The 18,727-nt window shown below is 47.5% G+C and overlaps 1 protein-coding gene across 1 annotated transcript in view; it reads left to right on the top strand.

Moving 5' to 3' along the window:
- PAPPA (pappalysin 1) overlaps positions 1 to 18,727 on the top strand; it is a 179,660-nt gene that overhangs the window by 151,778 nt on the left and 9,155 nt on the right. The window contains exons 18-21 of the mRNA XM_030507396.1: positions 1,817 to 1,964; positions 4,590 to 4,699; positions 11,319 to 11,390; positions 15,242 to 15,340. Of these exons, the coding sequence (XP_030363256.1) occupies positions 1,817 to 1,964; positions 4,590 to 4,699; positions 11,319 to 11,390; positions 15,242 to 15,340 (429 nt within the window). The remainder of the gene's footprint in view (positions 1 to 1,816; positions 1,965 to 4,589; positions 4,700 to 11,318; positions 11,391 to 15,241; positions 15,341 to 18,727) is intronic.

Genomic DNA, 18,727 nt, shown 5'->3' with positions numbered 1-18,727 from the left:
TGATAATGCACGTTGCATCCAAGTAAGAAACCCAGCAGGGATTTTCACAAGAGATTTTGCAGGTCAGGGAATGATGGACAGGATGTTACTATAGCAATAGATATCCTGGGATCTCAGAGTGTGTTGCAGAAACTGTACAATAGTACCTTTAAACACAGCCAGCTCCAGGAACATAAATCAGTTTTCATGGCTCACCTTGAAAAACCACACTTGAACTCTGGCATGCAGATTGCAATGGAAGTGCACCATGCTTGCTACCCCAGCAAATCGTGCTCAGTTACTGCTTAGCAATCTCTTCCTGAATTTGTCACTGTGCTGAAAGATCGTTACTCAGCTGTACATATGGCATCTCTTAATCACCAGCAACGTAATGGTCATTTAAGCAGGTACCTCCCCTGGCACCCAGGGCAAGGGTCTTCCATTGCAGAATATGGTGCACAAATCATATGAACAGTCAGATCTAAATTAATCAGTCTCTGCCAAACTGGCAGAATCACCAAGCTGAATCACACCCTGAGTCCATCTGGTCCATTATCCTTTCATATGATTTTCTTATTACTGCTGGCAATGGCCAGATGTCTAGAGAAGGGGAAGCAGGTCCCACACAGTAGTCTACCGATGAGACCACTTTGCATCTCACCAAACACTGTGTTCATCAGCAAAACTGGCCAAAGACAGCATTAGGATATTAAGGACAAGACTAACACTGAAAGCTACTCAATCCTCCATGCGTGTTCCAGGGGCTTGTGCAGATCCTTGTACAGCAATGGGTGTGGGTCATGGGGAAGAGCTCCTACGAAGAGTTCAGCAGCCCCACTGGGATCCCAGCATAGACAGAACACTAAAGGATCCCCAGATACCCAGCACAATTTCCAAGAGCAGGGTGGGTAGGTTGCAAGCAACATTCCTGACATAAAATGGGCGAGGAGAAGCAGAGATCCTGCATGGTTCTACCACCCAGCAAGGCCTCCGCGGGAGGTTTGGTGCCACTCCAGACATCCTCCCGTTGAGTGTCCCACATTACCCCATGGCAGTTGGGCTTGCAGATCCTGCAGAATAGCTTGTGCAGAAATCCCCAATGCCATGAGGATAGATCTGACAAAAGATTGCCTGTGCGCTCCTTTGTTGTTTCTAAAGGGCATGATATTTCCCCTCGGACTTTGGTATTCATTCTTCAGTATCATAGAGAGAATCTCTTCTATAAGAGAAATGTCATATTGTATTCCTTGCCCATTCCCACACCAGAGGATTTTTTTTTCTCCCTTCCACCTGCTTCTGTGCGTGTCTGTCTCAGCCTCTTCTCTCACTGTCACTCAAGGCAACCAAGCTCTAAAGAGCACGTTCTGCCCTGCTAAGCATCCCTGCTTGTGTCCTGCTTTCCTTCTTCCTTCAGATGGCCATTGGGGATTCTTTCATTTTCAAGACAAAGATGATGCAACCAGTTAGAAAATGGGAAGAGGCAAAAGGTTGTCTGCATTCAACACAAACCTCTCAACAAGAAAGAAGGCAAATGGGGTGAATGCACCTTTATCACAACTAGAGCGGGTCTATTTTAAGGTAGAGACCTTGCAAGGGCCTTGTAAAGACATTGCATTGCACAGAAGAGGTGTGTGTTTGTTTGTATGCAGTGCAGGTTTCCTTCTTTTATTCTTTGGAAGAAAATTTCTTCTCATCCCCCAGCATTGACATTCCCAACCAGGGACTTTTCCAGCTCCAGCAGAACTTTGCTCCCGGCTCAGCTCTTCCTGCTTCTCACGTCTCAGCCTGTCCTTGCTGTTGTTTTTGTGACCATCCGCGTTATCTCCTCTCATTCCAGGGCCGTGGAAGCAACGTGATTCACTGCCGGAAGGATGGCACCTGGAGCGGCTCCTTTCATCTCTGCAGGGAGATGCAGGGCCAGTGCACGCTGCCCACACAGCTCAACAGCCACCTGAAGCTGCAGTGCGCCGGTGGCTACGGCATAGGTTTGTGAGCTCCAGCTCCTGTGGGATGCAGCTCGGGAGAGAGCGGGGAGCACAGGGACAGGAGATGAGGAAGAGGATGGGAATGAGAGGAAGGAAGGAAGGAGCTTGCAGTCCTTGAAGTCCTGTGGACCTGTTTGCCTGAGTGAGAGGCTGCTACAGGAGGCTTTTCAGGGAACTGCTTTTAGGAAATGTGAAGCTTTGAGAGGCCAGGCATCATGTTAACATGATTGCTGGCTCCTTGCAGTGCTTCCAGTTTCATTGTGTCCCTTCTTGCCCAGCTGGTTTTAATGGTCAGCCAGCAGGCTATTCCATGCCAGAGACACATCCAGTCCTCAAAATACAGGCAGAGACTGTACCTGCGTTTGCTCTTTAGTCATGTCCCCCTCCTTCAACCACACACACACACATGTACACCTCAAAGGCTGAAAGGCCGGAGGCTGGCAGGGCAGTGCAGCACCAGGGTGATTCAGGTCTCTCCAGAAAGAATATGAGACCAGCTGAGCATCCCTTTTGTATGACAGTTGTTTAGGAGCTGTTGTAAGAGTGTTTTCCCCCTTCCTTCTGGGATGCCTGGTCACCCTGCAAGGAGTCATGACTTCCTGCACTCAGCTTTGCTTTGTGTCACCCAGGCAGAGGGAAGGATAAGACTCCACACTGAATTGTACACACTATGTTTTCAGCCCCTGTTTTTGAGGTCTCCGTGCTGTAAGGGCTGCAACCCACACAGACCTCCGAGGCCCCTTCCTGCAGCCCCTCTCCCAGCCCCTGCCAGCCCCCTCCTCCCTATTCCTGTCTCTTTGAACTTGGGAGACATTTCCTCCTTGCACGGCTCCCTCATTATATCGCAGCCATGCGAAGGGACCACGAGCCTGCTTGTGTTCCCTCCCCGGGGAGGAGAACACAACCTGGATGAGATCACCACTCTGTAATGATGCCAATTACAGATCATATATCAAAACAATTCCGACCTGCTCCTTTCCGAGAGCGTAAGGAGCGTGGCGGGAGAGTGAGCGGCGAGCCGCCTGCCCCAACTCTTAATGTGGAGAGGTGTTTTACCCTTGAGACGAGGTTACCTCCAACCTGGCCAGGATTTTTCAAGGAGAGAAATACCAATTCCTCCTTTGGAGGAGAGCATCTCAGTGCTGGGAGCAGGAGGGTCTTCAGCTACCCACCGAGTGGGTACCTGACAGCCCTCAGTCCTCTTCCAAGGATGGCTGTCAGGAGGTACCAGTCCCACATATGCACGGTCTGGTGGGCCTGATTCTGGGGTGGAACCACAGAGCTGTCATGGAAGTGAGGGACTCATGGGCCAAATCCTCCATAAGAGTGTGACTCTCACTGGAGGGGGAGGAAGAGCTCAGTGAGGGCACAGCAGCCATTGGCTCTTATCCTCAGCAGATGGAGACATACCACACACTTTGTTAGGCTTGCCCAGCACCACCTTTTGGATTCAGGTTGTTGGGTTTTCCTTCTCTTCCTTGTATTTTTGGAAGTCTGATTGATGTCCTTCTGAGAAGGTGTTCTCCTGCTGCTCGCTTGCAATGGGGCTGGTGTCATTCGGCCTTATCCAGTGGGTCCATGGAGCCACTATCATGCGCACTGGGAAACCAAAACAAACCCCAAGTCCTCCCCATCTTCCTGGCTCAACAGCCTGGGTCTGCTCTGCTCCTGGTGACTCCTCCGTGTGGGAGTACATGAGAAGGCAGAAGCAGGTGGGGAAAATAATAGCATCCAGTCACGGTCACTATGAATCCCACACACCTTCAGTAATTCCTCAGACACCTAATCTGCCCTTCCAGCCTGAGGTGTGTGTTGAGCCAAAGGTTCAGCTCTCCAAACCAGTGTGGAGATTAATTCCTCCCCCAGTGCTGATTGGAGTGCAGAAATCCTAATGACATGTTTGCAGCAGCTGTGCCATTCAGGAGTGATTTTCCAGGGGGGAAATGGTAATGGTCCAACACACTAGGGCTTGTGGTTGTGTCACCACAGGGCTCTGGGATATTGCTGTAGAATATCGCAGCACGTTTTAATAAAGAAAGGACAGGATTCCCACTGGGCATGACAGTTAATCAGAGAAAAAGCAGGTTTATGTGTGAACAAAGCCATCATTACCTCTCCGTGTACTTCTTATCGACTGTGGACTTAGGTGCTAGCTTGCCTGCAATATCGTTAGGCTTGGGCACCCTCTGCAAGATTATTATTGAAGGTCTGTAAATGTGCCAGATCAAACGGTAGGGTTTTGTCATGTCATAGGTGAGATGAATTCGACGGCCTCTGCTTAATCAATCCCATTGCTTGAAAGAGCAGTTGAAAAGGAAAAACCTTCACATTTCCTTGATGATCTGAAAGCGCAAAACCTGACCCCCTTCTTGGAGTTAATAGCCAGAGATATGCAGCTTATACATAAAGGCTCTGGAATATCTGCCACCCCCACGATCTGCTGAGGTGCAGGGCTGTACTCAGCATTTCATGTGTGCCTAGAAGACATGTGATAGTTCTGGTTGACTGCTAATTGCAATTTAGGAAAAACGAGCTGTAATCCTGTCCTTCAGCTGGAGGGATGCTGAAAGGGTCAGAAGCTGCTTGCTTTATCCCTTAGCTTTATACTGGCCGTGTTTCCTGCAGGCACGGAGTGTACCACCTCATGTCTGGATCACAGTCACGAGCCCATCCTCCTGCGTGTGAACGAGACCGTGCAAGACATCCAGCACTGGATGAACCCCCAAAGAGTGAAGGTTGGTGCCTGGCAATTTCACTACCTACATCCCTTGTTGCATGTTGATGTGCAGGGAGTGAACAGGGTTACCTGTGGTTCATGCAGTGAGGGGAATACATGGGGAATTCTGCCCTTTAGAAAAGAGTTCCTGATTTTTGTTGTGTCTTTACATGTTGTTCGGGTAATGTGATGGCTTCCTCTCCAAGTTGCTTTCCCTCTGCGATTTCCCAGTGAAAGTCAGTTCAAGGTAAAGGCCCCAAATCAGTGTGCTCACATCCACCTGGCACCTACAATGGGTCTGATCTGGAAACATGATTCATGACACAGGAAGACAGACAGAGAAAGGGCACTGGCCAGGTTTTATTTTCTTCCTCCCGCTCAGTATTTTGCATTCTTCGGGTGGCAGGGCTGGATTTTTCTGCACTGCTTTTGGATGACAAAAGAAGCTGATAGAGAGAGTATTTCATTTCCCGAACCAGCAGAGCTGGCTGAGTTCTTCCCCCCACCCCTTTGCCCGCATGCAAGAGATGCCTGCTCAGCACAGCCCCTTCCAGAGGTCACTGCTTCTTCCTCCTGCCTGCAGCAAACGCTCAGGCAGCATTAACCACTCATGGCACACCATCCTGTGTGTCCTCCGGGTCTGCCCTGATGGGGACATGTACACCATGCACAGCACCTTGCACACACGCTCACCCTATATGCACAGGCCACCTGCAGCAAAGACCTGCTTGGTTTCATGCCTGCACTTGGATACTGGTGGGAACACTGGGGGACACACTCATCTACCTCCTTCTGAACCCCCTTCCTGCCATCTACACAAATGTGCCCTCATGCCTCAAAATGTGTGTAACCAGCACTTGTGCCTGCATGGCGTAGATGTTTATCTGGACATGCTGAAGTGCATGTCAGAAGACACCAGCACACCCCGTGTCACCAGGATGCAGACTGCTGGTGATGCTTGAGCAAACACTTACTGACTTTTATATACTTGGCCCTGGCTTTGCAGGCATCTGTTTTACACACTAGAACTCTCCATTTAGGAGAAGAACAAGCAGCCAGCACAGCCCCAGCATGTTCTGAGCAGTTTTGACAGTCTATTTGCTTCCCTACATGCCTAAATATGTACCCAGGGTTTGGGATTTTTGAAATCTGGCCTTGGCTGTGGATAGCGAGCTGCTCTGAAAAATCACCACTTTATACTTCCCTGTTTCACACAGAGCAATAGAATAAATCCTGGAAAGCAGTGGGGAACCTAAGTCCAGAGAACAGAACAAGTTTGCAGTGTCCTTCCCAGCTTCCCATTCACTCCAGATGCTGAGATTATATTATTGCCTAAGCCTAGGCTTTGCCAAGTTTCTGGCATGAAGCATAAAGAAAACCCCTATCTCTGTATTTGGGGCAATTTCTCACTGGTCCTCTCCCGAGTGCTAGACTTTAAAGTGGTTTTGTAATTCATGGTGAAATAAAGTGACAGCTTCCCTCCTGTTCTCTGCTGTGCTCCCTCGTTTATTGATGCGGGTGCGCAGAGGGAGCTGTAACGAGTTTTATACCTGCAGGTCTCTGGAGGGCTCATTAGGCAGCAGGGAAAACATAGAGTAGTAAAGGGGGAGATAAGGGGAGTGAGGGATAGAGGAGAAATCATGCTTTCCAAGAGTACAGTGGTAAATAAGACCTTTTCTTGCCCTGGTGGTGAGGATCTTGCAAGAGCTTTAGGCTGTGAGCAGAGATAAGTCTCACCCCACAAACAATTTGTAACTAGAGGGTGGGATTTCAGGTTGAAAACTTGCGTTGGGAGATGGAGGGGAGGCTTTAGGAGTCAAGTGGGATGGTGCTGAGACATGATAGAAGGGACTTTCTTGGTAGCTGTAAATCATCCATCTTCTTCAACTCTCCAGATAAGCCGATGTTGCCCACAGAGAGTGGTATCTCATGGGGGAAATGCTGCTGCTGATGGGTCTGGGGAGACCCCCTGGAGAGGCAGGACTGGGATGCCTTAGGGGAAGGTCCCCATAGCAATGTGTTATATACCATTAATAATAGGTGTCTCTGTTTATGGTCAGTGACAGCTTGCTGCTGTGCCATATGAGTCAAGGGAGCAGCTGGTTGCATTTACACGGCAAGTCTTTGTGGGTCTCCAAGTACTTGAATGACACAAAGGAAACACTTCTAGTGACTTAATTTCAGGCACAAGTAATGTACAAATGAGAAGCAGATAAAGGCAGGACTGACCTGTGGAGCTTACCTTTGAGAGGACAGGCACAGATAAAACCCAGGGAGAGCCAGCAAGGAAAGAGAATAGCATCTATGTGTAGCCGCTCAAGCAATAGATGTTATAGAAGCAAATAAGGAAGAAGGAACAGTCCCTCCTCTGGGGGCTGTTTAGAGTAGAGCTGTGCAAATCACTTGATTTTTCGGTTCACTCAAAGTTGTGTCAGATGAAGAAACAAAATGTTTTCTCCCTAATCAAAGGGCCTGGTTTGTTGTTGTGATTTTTTAGTGAACCAAAAAATGGGAGGAAAAAACATACTGGTTTGAACAGAACGTGGCAGTTCATTTCCAAGGACTTTTGAAAACTTTTTGTTTAATGAAAATGACAAAAAAAAAAAAAAAAAAGAAATTAAATGTCCTCTCAAAGGAACAACAACAACAGATATTTCATTCCGATGAATGTCTGACAAACACATATGACTCTGTTTGTCAGAATTGGTTTAGGCTGAGTTGCTTTGTTGGATCTGAAGCAGTTTGCTGAAATCAGTGTAAGTTGGCAGTGTCTTCTCAATCAGTGCTTTCAGCGGGAAAAAAGAACCACCTGAAATCTTGTGGGTGCCTGTGGTTCTGCTGTGGGCTGTGTTTGGAGCAATCACTGCTGTTCCCATGATTTCCCATTTACTGAGGGGCAGTGAGCTGTTGAAGACACCTATAGATAGAGCTGCCAAGACTGACTGTGCAGGCAGTGGAGAGAAAAAAGGGAAATATCTCACAAAGACAACTTGACAGCTCTTTCCTATTGACTGCAGAGGAACAAGGCAGACACCTAATTTCTTAGGTTGTCTGAATTTGGGTCCTTGCCTTTGTGCTGAGCAGGAACAGGCCAAACACTGCACAAGCATGTGCATTCCTGGGATGACCTGCAAAGGGTTGGCATGCCTCAGCTCTGCCTACCAGCAGGGCTGAGTGTGGCCATGGGCCCTCCACACTTCTGGGATGCTGCACTACTGCTTGTGATGTGTTTTCCCATATGCACTGCAAGACCTGGGATTTCTGGATGTCCATAAGTCATTAGTAGGAATTCTCCTTAAATACTCCTCTATTCATGTAAGCTTTGCAGTTTTCCTCCTTCCTTTCCCTCTCCCCTTTCTGTGAGTGCTGGGCTCATTTTGCAGGCAGGGAAACTGAGTCATGGAGCGGTGGAATGACTTACTGCAGTGGCTTAGTGCCTGGGATGTCAGGAGTTCCCACCCTGTCTGGAGCTACAGGAGGAAACAGCCACAAAGCTCTATGTCTCCTCTCTCTTGGCAGCAGTAGCTGATCCCCTCACCACCGCCACATGGTTTTCATGTTCATTTAGTGGCTGAGGAGAGAGTTAGCTGAGACCAGTAGATACCAGTCACTGTGCATAAGCCCTGGGGGACACTTGACCCATCTAAGGTGGAGGAGAGCTCTCCACCAGCCTCTCTTGGGGAAACTTAATCCCCTCCACAGCCCGCAAATGGCTGACATCATTGTTAGTCCCACCATGGGAGGGAAGCACTGTGACCGGAGGCACTAGGTCTTCCCTCACAAGGAGTAAATGACAGCTTGATTTGCTTTCTTGGCTCTTTGTTACCTACTGTGGGAGCGCATCCCGGCTTCCTCTCCCCTCACAGCAGATGGAGTCACAGCCAGCAAACCGCAGATGTGGCTGGATGGCGTTTCTGGGATGGGGACACGACCAAAGTCAATAGACCCGACTGCACAGTGTGGCCGATGCAGCTGCTGAGCTGCAGAAGCCGATGCACGAGGGGAGCTGGGGCCATGAGGGCAGCAGATGTCACCACAGTGGCAGCAAGGGGAAGGGACGGGCCTGGCAGAGGAAGCGGCCAGATGGGCTTTATCCCCTGTGCACCACCAGGCATGTGTCGGATGTGGTCTTTCTATCCACCTCTTACTGCATCCTTTGTTGGCCTTGTGAGGCCACCTTCCTTTCTGTGTGCACTGATGCCATCAGATCCTGGTCATGTCCCTCAGGAGTGCCACCTGTACCCTTCCTTGCTTGCTCTGGATACATTTATTTGTCTCAGTTGCCCCGTCCAGCACGCTATGGCAGCTTGTGTGCCTGTTTGCACTGCAAGAGGCAGGAACAGTGCCCGACAACCCAAATCATCCCCAATTTGTCAGTTTTCCAGCCCACTCTCTCCCTCTACCCACAACCTCTCCCCTCCTATTGCACTGCACACACGACAGAAGCAGCCTGAGCGTACAAACAGGCTTGGCGGTGGGAATTCAGGGTTTGGAAAACCAGCAAGAGAAGCCGGGACTGTAGCCCTTCCCTGAGTGTACTCTGCTTCCAGCTCCATGGATTAGCATGAAGTTAGCAGGATTGAATTCAGCTGGAAGAGGTCTAGTGTCTCCATTAGCAAAGTATCATCCAAGGAGAAGGCAAAGTAATTGGGACTAAGCTGCTGGGAGGTGCGACTGAAGAGCAATGTGAATGTCCCACTGACCAGTGGTTAATCTAGCACGAGGTCAGTTGGCTTTCCTACCTTATGGAGAGAGACCTGATGTTGTATTCAGATTCCCCAGAGGATGTCCAGCCTAGTGCTGTGCAGCCCTGGGGATTGAGGATGATCTTAAGCGAGAGCTCTGAGGAGAGCACTGTCCTAGCAGAGACTTCACCTTCCATCCATTCCTTTAAGGGAAGGTGCTGGGTTTTTAATACTGAGAGGGTCTGGAAAGTAGTCAGTCCATCTTCTGCGAGGGATTGCTGGAAACCTCCTCTCTTTAGAGTCTGTTTCAGGGCTATCCAGCTCCTTTTGTTAGCTCCACATGCTCACACACATTCACACATATTGAGAGGTTCTGTAAATATTGATGCTTCTTACTAGGGGAATGTGAGATGCTCTTTGGAAGTGCACTTCTACTTATTGTCTGCCTGGCCTTGAATACGGGAAGCAACCGCCTGAGTTTTTCTTCTTTGTTTTAATTCCTGGTTTCAAATGCTCTTGAACTGCTTCCTTTACTCTTCCCCTCTCCCACCCTGTTGACTTACCTTGTTTATTTTGAAACCTAGAAAAGTTTCCTTTCTTTTCCCTGTGAAGTGTAATAAACAGAAGCAGGGGAAAAAAATCAGACTAAAACCCTCACCATTTGTGGCAGGCAACAGCCTGGAAATCTCCAGCTGTCTGTCAGAGCGCACTGGGGGAAGGTCTGACACCGCAGGGCCCCCGCACCTTGCAGCCTGCTTCCCGAGGGATAAACAACATCCTCCCCCCATTCCTGGCCGCTTCTCCGCTCACACAGACGGGCCCTGTTGCGAGGCAGGTGGGGCAAGCCGGGCTTGACGAATAGTGGAAAATCCGAGAGCATCGGAAAGATAAACAGCCCCAGTCAGATAGTATAAAAGTCCTTTCTCTAACCCACGCCAGGTAAGCCTCAAATGACAGAAACTGTAAAAACATGCTGAGGTTCCCCTGCAGATGGATTAAATTAGCCCTCAAATAAACAGGGGAAGGGATGGCTTGTGCGTCAGGTCTTCCCAAATGTTAATCCCTTTCCTTCCCCAGGCCCCCATCCAACCCTGACCCCTGGCTTTGGGTGAGCACCTATGTGTTCGTTTTGCCCAAGTGGACACTGTAGTGTTCCATCCATGGGTGATAACCCAAAATGAACCTGTGATGATGTCCTGATGAATGGGTGGGAGTCCTGTCTCCTAGACCTCCATGGTATAGAACCACTATCTCCACTGTGTCCTCAAACTTTTCATCCACTCTTAAAATTTCATTTTCCATGTCTAAAGGCAAAGAGTGGCTACCCGGGGTGTGTAATCGTTGAGTACATTGGTCATCATTTTAACCCCAGACTAAGCACTCCAACTTTCTTCTTCTAGAGAATCTGCAAACAGAGTTTATACAGGAATGATAAAGCTCATGAAATGTAGCAGATGATGCTGTCCTATCTGGGAGTTATTCTGAAGGTGTGTAGTGGGAGGTGCTTTTATTTAAGATGGTGCGAAAATGTATCTGAAAGTTGACCTTTAGCTGTTTTCATCTTCAGGAAGCACAGGTCTGATGGGTGAAAGAGAGGAAGGCTTTGCAGCACCAAAGAATCCAAAGAAATCCCCCCCTACCCAAGAGCGAGACAGTGGACCTATGCCTTTGCCTTTCCCTGCCACGTTCCCCCACCATGAGTGAAATATTGGACATGACATTTTCGGAGAACCTTAAATATTATTTTAATCTCAAATGTTCTGTTATTGCAAGTGTCAAGTCCAACACTTCTTGTAAATACCTGGAGGACAGCCAGGTCCTGAGAACACAAGAGGTGTTAGGAACTGAACTTCATTGGTTAAGTACAGGAGAGCCATAGGAGCCAGCACACTCACTTTCTCTACACTGATTTCTTTGTCTTAACCTGTTGGGTTTTTTTCTTCTTCCCTCCAGAGTGTTGTCTGCACAGCGGGACTCAAGTGGTACCCTCACCCTTCCCTGATTCATTGTGTCAAAGGCTGCGAGGTGAGCTTTCACGTTAGCTCAGGTGGTCCATGCTTACCAAACATTCTGGTAACCATCACTGCAGACACATGGGCTGTAAATGCTGGTTTTCAAGTGGGACAAACAGGCTTTTGCCCTGACTGTGTCAGACTGTGGTTGCCTGCATTAGTTTGCACACTCAGTGGTGAAATTGGTGGTTTTCCTAGAGCCGATGGTTGGGTGACTCTCATGGGAGTTAAATGATCAAGGAGCTCAACAACGTTGCTAGACCATCAAAACTACCCAGGATCAGGGAATTTCTGGGAAGTTGCAAAAACTTTCAGATATTTTTCCTTGATTTTGACATCCTATTAGAGAGCTAATTCTTCCCAAGCCCATTTAGGCTTTGAGCATTGGTGTGCGCAGATAAACTTCAGGAAAGCCCGAGGCATAAATGATACCACTGGGTAGATAGTGAGCAAATCACACATCCCCCCACTGTGCACTTCCATCTGAACCAGAAAAAAAAACCACAGGAAAATGCAGTTACATTTGAGCTGTGATACATTTTGAGAGTCTTGTGTGTTATTTGAGAAAAGCAATTATTTTGAAGGATGTTGCTTCTGCTGGCAACAAAAGGTCTGAGAAGTGTTAAGATGCTTCCAGTGGTTAAATGGAGCTAGAGCATCTCTCCCTGGGTCATGGTGCTCATGCGGTTTCCATCATGCCATCCCCTGACCCATGTCAAGAGGTCGAATTATAGAATGGTTTGGGTTGGAAAGGACCTTGAGATCATCTAGTTCCAGCTCTCCTTGTACCTCTGTGAGGCTGGGAAGCTTCATGACCATTTTAGAAGTGGGGTGGCTCACAGGCAGAGGGGTAGATGGCTGCTTCAGTTCCATGGGCAGTGGAAGAGCTGTGTCTTGACCTCACACCTCCTGACTTTCTGCAGCACCAACTGTGCTCTCAGCACCCAGTAACCCAATTTTACAAGCACTTTAAAGTTATTTGCCTGGAGTCACAGAACATGGCACAGAATTCCTAAATGTGACACGAAACTCTAGACCACATTGCTGCGCGGTGTGATTTGTCTTGAAGTGAAAGGCAGGTTTCCTTTGCATACAAATGTTGGGCCCAAGAGGGTAATAACTCTCCAACAATGTAATAGTTTCTGTCGAGTTGTTCCCTAAATGAAAAGCATTCTGCTGTCAGTGCTTTGAATGTCATAAGCCATCTCACGCATTGCATTCATGCAGGCTGGCTAGGTGCCCCTATTCTCCAGAGCTAAAATAACATCCAGCAACCATTAAGAAATGCCATTCAGGTGCTGATGCACCACTGGGTATCCATTCTCCTGCTGGTTAAGGATAGTTGTTACTGAGGCAAAATTTGCAATGATGTAATAATTTACCAGAAGCCATTATTACTGACATGCTTTTTCTCAGCATTTTCTTCCCTTCCATCATTGTTAATTGCCAGACCCCACTGCATCAATAGGAACTTTCTTCTTTTCATCATTCATTCAGCAGTGTCACTGCATCGCAATCTATCATCTTGGAAGGCTTTACCCAGACAATTGATAATGGCTTCTAGCATCATTTTTAGAGCCTGATGCTTCCAGGAGCCACAAATGGTCCAGAGCTTGTTCTCTGGCATTGAAATGCCATATTCACCAAGCCTTTTTTCATGACTATGGAAACAGGGACTAATAAGCCAGTAGGTCAATTATACTGGGCCATTAGGCTGATACAATTCCTAATGTATTAATATCCTCAGCATTAGGGAGGGTTCCCTGAATAGAAGGCTGTAAGCGGGGCATTACTTTACTCTTGGTAGTCACAGTGGTAACCCAGACTGCTGCTGCAATGTGATTTTTTGTCGCTCCCTAGTGGCAGGAATAGAGGGTTTTGGGTGAGCCCCGTACTCACCGACAACAAATTTGGTCGTTTCAGTAGAAAACTAGCCCCTCTGGACTACCTGTATAGTCCTCCAAAAGTATAAGAGCACTGTGATATGCATGAAGCCCTGTAGAGACTTCACTCTCCGCAGCCAGGCCTCCAAGGTCTCCCAAATGAGGATTTTCGTGCCACAGCAGAAGAGATGTTATTTGTCCCATTCTTCTCCTCCAAAAGGCTGACTCGCCTACTCTGTGCCAGTGCAAGTCAAAGGCAATTTTTTCCACATATTTCTTTTACTGATTTTCCAGTGTTCATAGGTGTAGGATATAGGCATGGAAAAGTAAAGTCAAGCCTTTCTTGACAAGCAGACAGAGCCAGGCAATACAAGGGAAACATGGAGAAACCTACACAATTTCCTGGGAGGTTGGACAAAGTTCATATTTTTGACTATGACCACGTTGGCATAAAAATATCTCTCCATTTACTTATAAATAAATCCCTTTTAACTCTTAGCATATGAATTAAATTGGAAGGACGTTTGCAAGTCATAGTCTTTGCCTGTATAAAGAAGTCAATCTCTGTGGAAATCACAGTGGAGTTAAGCCAGGTTACAGGGATAGGAGCCTCACCTTGTAACTCTGAGTTCTTGGTCAGCATTTGTAGTATTTGCATGTAGCTAAACAAGTGACATGCAATGAGTCTGTCCCCTCCTGGTAGTCCTGCTGTGGTCCACCATTGCCCAAATTTGCTATAACGCAATAGAAATACTTAAACCTGCAAAACATGAGCAGCAATAGCATGCATTTACACCACTGCATAGTGTGTAACAAATGAGCACAGCCATGACTCTGTCTGGGGAGAGCACAGTGAGCTCTCATGGCTGGTTCTTCAGGCATCTATCATCAGGGAGACTTTGGTACTGCAATTGCTGCAAAATCCTCCCAGGAAGCCTCCACAAGGCTCCCCACCTGCTCTGCAATGATGCCTTTTTGTAGGAAAAGTCCCTGGTGTGCTTTTCTCAGTGCAGAATAAATGAATTTTCCAAAGAGCAGATAAAATGGGAATGGCCCCATGAGCCTGTGCGTGTAAGATGTATTACAGATACGACTGTGCTCTCTGCTGAGCATCCGTTTCTCTGAGCTTTCATTGCTTCCTGGGATTCTCATACCTGGCAAGGGCCTTTTTGAGCATCAGGCACAGTTTTGACTTCCAGGAAAGACTTCTGTACTTGCTGACCAAGAGGGCTTCAAGCCTTTCGGTTACAACTGTGATTATCATTCAAGTCCTGTGCAGCACATAGACTAGTGATCACATTGCACAGACTAGTGACCACATTTTCTTTTCCAAGGTGATTTATGAATTTTACTTAATAGCTCTCCACAACATCCCTCTGAATAATGGCCATTATCCCAGCTCTGAGCTGTGGAGCAGAGGACGATGACGTGTCATGGCCAAGGTCACACTGGGTTACTGCTGGTCAGAGAATGAGAACACATGGTCCCTGTGCTGAGCTCAGACCACTGCCATTTCTCTTTGTGATATGTTTTGTGCCCTCATTGCTGACACATGTTGCATAGTTAGGAGAACTGTGGTGGGAAGTACAGCTATTAAAAGCAAGCCAGTTTTGCTGCTATACATAACCTTCTTCCTATCCCACATAGTTTTGGAAGGTTAGCTTAAAATTATCAAAAGGTGCCGCAACTTTAGATGCCTTGATGCTGTCTCTGGGCCTAGTCACATTAATATTCCTGAAGCATCATCTTACGTGGGATGTGAAAAGCCAACAAGGGCTCATTTCCCTTCCATCTAGTGTCCTTTTTTTTTTCTCTGTCTGCTTTGAAGGGAGAGGGAAATAATTCTCTCTTGCTTTTCAGGGCAGTTAGTGATGTTACAAACTATATGGCTCCTTCAAGTTGCTTGTTTTCCTTCTGACATATTGTTGCAGGGTTTATTCATGTCCACGCTCTCAGCCTCTTTCTGCTTTTTCCTTTTCAGCCTTTCATGGGGGACAACTACTGTGACTCCATCAACAACCGAGCCTTCTGCAACTATGATGGTGGGGACTGCTGCGCCTCAACAGTCAAGACCAAAAAGGTAGGGATGCCCTTCCTCTTTTCACTGGGAATTCCTTCCTGAGTCTGCTTTGTGCTTGGAAAAGAATTATTTTTGCTAGAGCAAAGGAGATCCAAGGTCTCAGAAGGACCTTCAGTCCAGACATCAGCTCACCATAGGCACTGGGTTCTTGGTTCATTTTGAAATCCTCTCGTGATATACATGTACATGTCTCATCATAACCCACCTTACACCTGTGCAAGGCAGGTTCTGAAATAGTCAGTGGTGTTTATTCATTCTTACTGTAAATAAACCTTAGCTTCTCTATAGGCAAAGGCTGGCTCCCTCCAAAACCCTGGCACTTGTCCATCAGCAAAGCTGCACCTACTGCTCAGGAGCCTTTCACAAAGAAACACTGACAAGGGTATATTTGCCTGTCCTGCTATCTACCCTCAATGCTCAAAATGGAAACTAAAGGTTAGGAGTCACTAGGAACTGAACAGTTAGCAAAATGAAAGCATCATTGTAGGTCTGTACTTTGATCTGTATGTACCCACATGCACATGGCTCACTGCTGACCATCCCATCTCCTAAAGGACAGAGTAGGACAGAGAATGGTGTGGAGCAGAGCAGCAGGGCTGAGTAGAGATGTGAAATATCTTCTGCACAAACAGAGACCACATAGACCAGGACCTGCTGCCCTTTCAGAAGAGACAGTGGGCATGGTGAATAGCAGAGATTCATAAAAACATTATTTAATGCAGGGAGGAAAATAAAACCCACTGTTTCTTATCACATGGCAATGAGGGGGTAGCAATGAGGGGGTGAGCTGGCAATACCTGGAAGCAGGATCTAAGCAAATGAAAGAAATTTCTTATTTGCACAATGTGTATTTGAATGATGGGACGCATTGCCACTGAGTTACTAAGAACAAAAATAAATTTGAAATCAAAAAAAGAACAAGAATATTCGTGAAGGTTACCTCCTTCAGTTGCCATTAAAAACTGTGATCTGGATGCAGTTTCTAGCTCAGGAATATCTAAATCATTGACTGCTTGGTCCTAGGGAAGGATCCCTCTATATATCCTATGCTTTTGTGCTTCTTTAACACCCACTTCTGCCTACTGTTAGAGACAGTGACTGAAGCAATGGAAACTGTAGTCTGAAGCAGTTCAACATTTCATGTGTTTCTAACCAGGATAGATTTTAAACTTGTTTCCTAAAGAAAGGAAAGAAAATTTTAGCTTCTGTCATGTGAGATTTTTACCTTGTCTTCAAGACTTGAGTGTAGATCAGAGTAACAATCCAGCTATGTTAAGTATCTGATATATGTGGATAAAATTCCAAAACTTGAGGGAGCTTGGGCTCAGCAGACATCATTCATTTCATTCATCTGAGGAAGAAGATCCTCTCTACCACAGCTGTGGGAGTGAAGACCTCTCTGCAGGGAACAGTCCTTTCTAAGACAGCTTTGGCCAGAAGCTTCTTTTCCGTGGTTCCACCAAAGATCTCTTACCCGTAGAGCTTTGTGGGCTACCTCTGGCCCATCTGGGAAAGGGAAGTGGACATGTCTTGGCAAGTGGAAGGAGTTCATTTCTCCACTGGGGAAGAAGTAGTGTTCCTAAATGTGCCTTTTTGGACAAATTTCCACTGTATTGCTGTGGTTCTTTTGCGAGCCACATGCTGGGAGGGGAGCAGAGGCAGGTGAACTTCTCTGTTCCCCAAGGACGGAGTAGGGCATGGAGATGCTGTAGAGGGCTCCCTGCTGAATCCACCGCTGCAGAGATGAGCGGCGTGACAGGCAGCAAATTGTCTTCAGTGTCATCTCCAAGAAGAGATTCCCATCTCTGGCTGCTTTTCCACCTCCTTGGGAGGAGCAGCCCAAGGGCAAGCTCAGCTTGCTCACTGACCTGATAGGCCCACCAACTAGGAGGGCAGAGCTGGAAGTGCCCGGTAGCTCAGCATGGCGTAGGTCTTCTCCTCCAACAACAGCCTGCCTGGGAAACTTTATCTCACTGCCTCCAGGCTTGAAGATGAAAAATCCCAAGAGGTGCCAGAGGAATGGAACTGAGGTGGCTGGGATGGGACTGACCCAAACCAGCCCCATCAAGACAGGAGCTAAGGGCACAATGTATTGTCGGGGTGGGGATGGGACTGAAACACAAGGGATGTGAGTGGCGAATTGATGAGGAGAGGGGTAGGATTAAGGTTTGGGATAATTTATTGCTGGGCAGGGAATTGAGACAGAGTGGGATCTGTACAGAGTTGTGAGCACTTACCAGCCAGGCGAGTCACTCTCAAAATACCTGCCTGCTTCACTGCCACCCAGAAACCAAGTGACCACCCAAGAGGGGGAAAGCACTTTGTGGCCCACTTGGTTACTGGTTTCTGTGCTAAAACTGCCCAGTGCAAAGGGCAAGTGGTTCAGAGACAGGCAGCTGGTCACACATCTGATGGATTTCCTCATAGAGAGGGAGGTTTTGGAGGTAAGTCTTAAGTCTTCTTCCTCTGACTTCACTGGGAGCTGTGTATCCTTGTGACCAGGGGAATTGCAGTTACCCTAGTTCATCCTTTAGAAACACCCATCCTAGAGATCACATGGGTTGAGGGCTGAACCACAGGGCCCATCGCTTCCTTGGCATGCATTCAACTTCCCAAATCTCTCTCCCAAAACACCAACAACATCCCAGGAGCTGAACAAAGCGGCCGAGAGGAGCGAGAAAACCACCTTCTCCTCAGACCTTCCATGCCAAAAACAAGATGCTAAGTCCCAGTTTATTACATTTATAGGGTAAAGAGGGGAATAATAACCCAAGCAGGGTCGGAGCCGAAGAGGCAGCACCTCTCTGCCTGCAAAGCGGCTGCCGCCACCTGCGGCAGCAGCTCTGGGGCTCGGCTCTGCGAGTGATTTTCCCGTCTGAGGCCTTTGACTGAGACCAGATTTCAGGCCAGGCTGTTCAAATACAGCCCTCCCTTTGAAGAGGTTTATGAGTGGAGTGTTACAGGAGATATTCCAAAGGGAAAAACAATGAAAGGTGAGAGAAAAGGGAGCTGAATAAAAATACTCCGCATACCAAATCCTTCCAGCACAGTTTGCCACCTACTTAAAAAGGCACAGTTTTAAAATACACATTGGGTGTAAAAGCCAAAAACCTGGAGGAGACGTAGGGAGGGGCGAGTTCAGCTCTCTTAATTCCAATACCAGATGAGGATGTATTTTCATTCGGTTGTAGAAAGAGCGAGACACATGAAAGAGCCTGCTTTGCTCCTTTCCTTTCAGGGTTACATACTATGTGGCAGATGTGTCAGTCTTTTAAAGCCCCTGCAAGTTTACCCATAAATGTCTAACATTTATGCAACACCTGTTTTTCTCCCAAAATGTCACAGGACATTTTACAAGCTTGAGATTTATCATCTTTTCACCGTTGC

Source organism: Strigops habroptila, chromosome 15, assembly GCF_004027225.2.
Source record: "Strigops habroptila isolate Jane chromosome 15, bStrHab1.2.pri, whole genome shotgun sequence".
Lineage (NCBI taxonomy): Eukaryota > Metazoa > Chordata > Aves > Psittaciformes > Psittacidae > Strigops > Strigops habroptila.
Note: the sequence above shows the minus strand (reverse complement) of the source record. Positions and strands in the feature narration are given on the sequence as shown.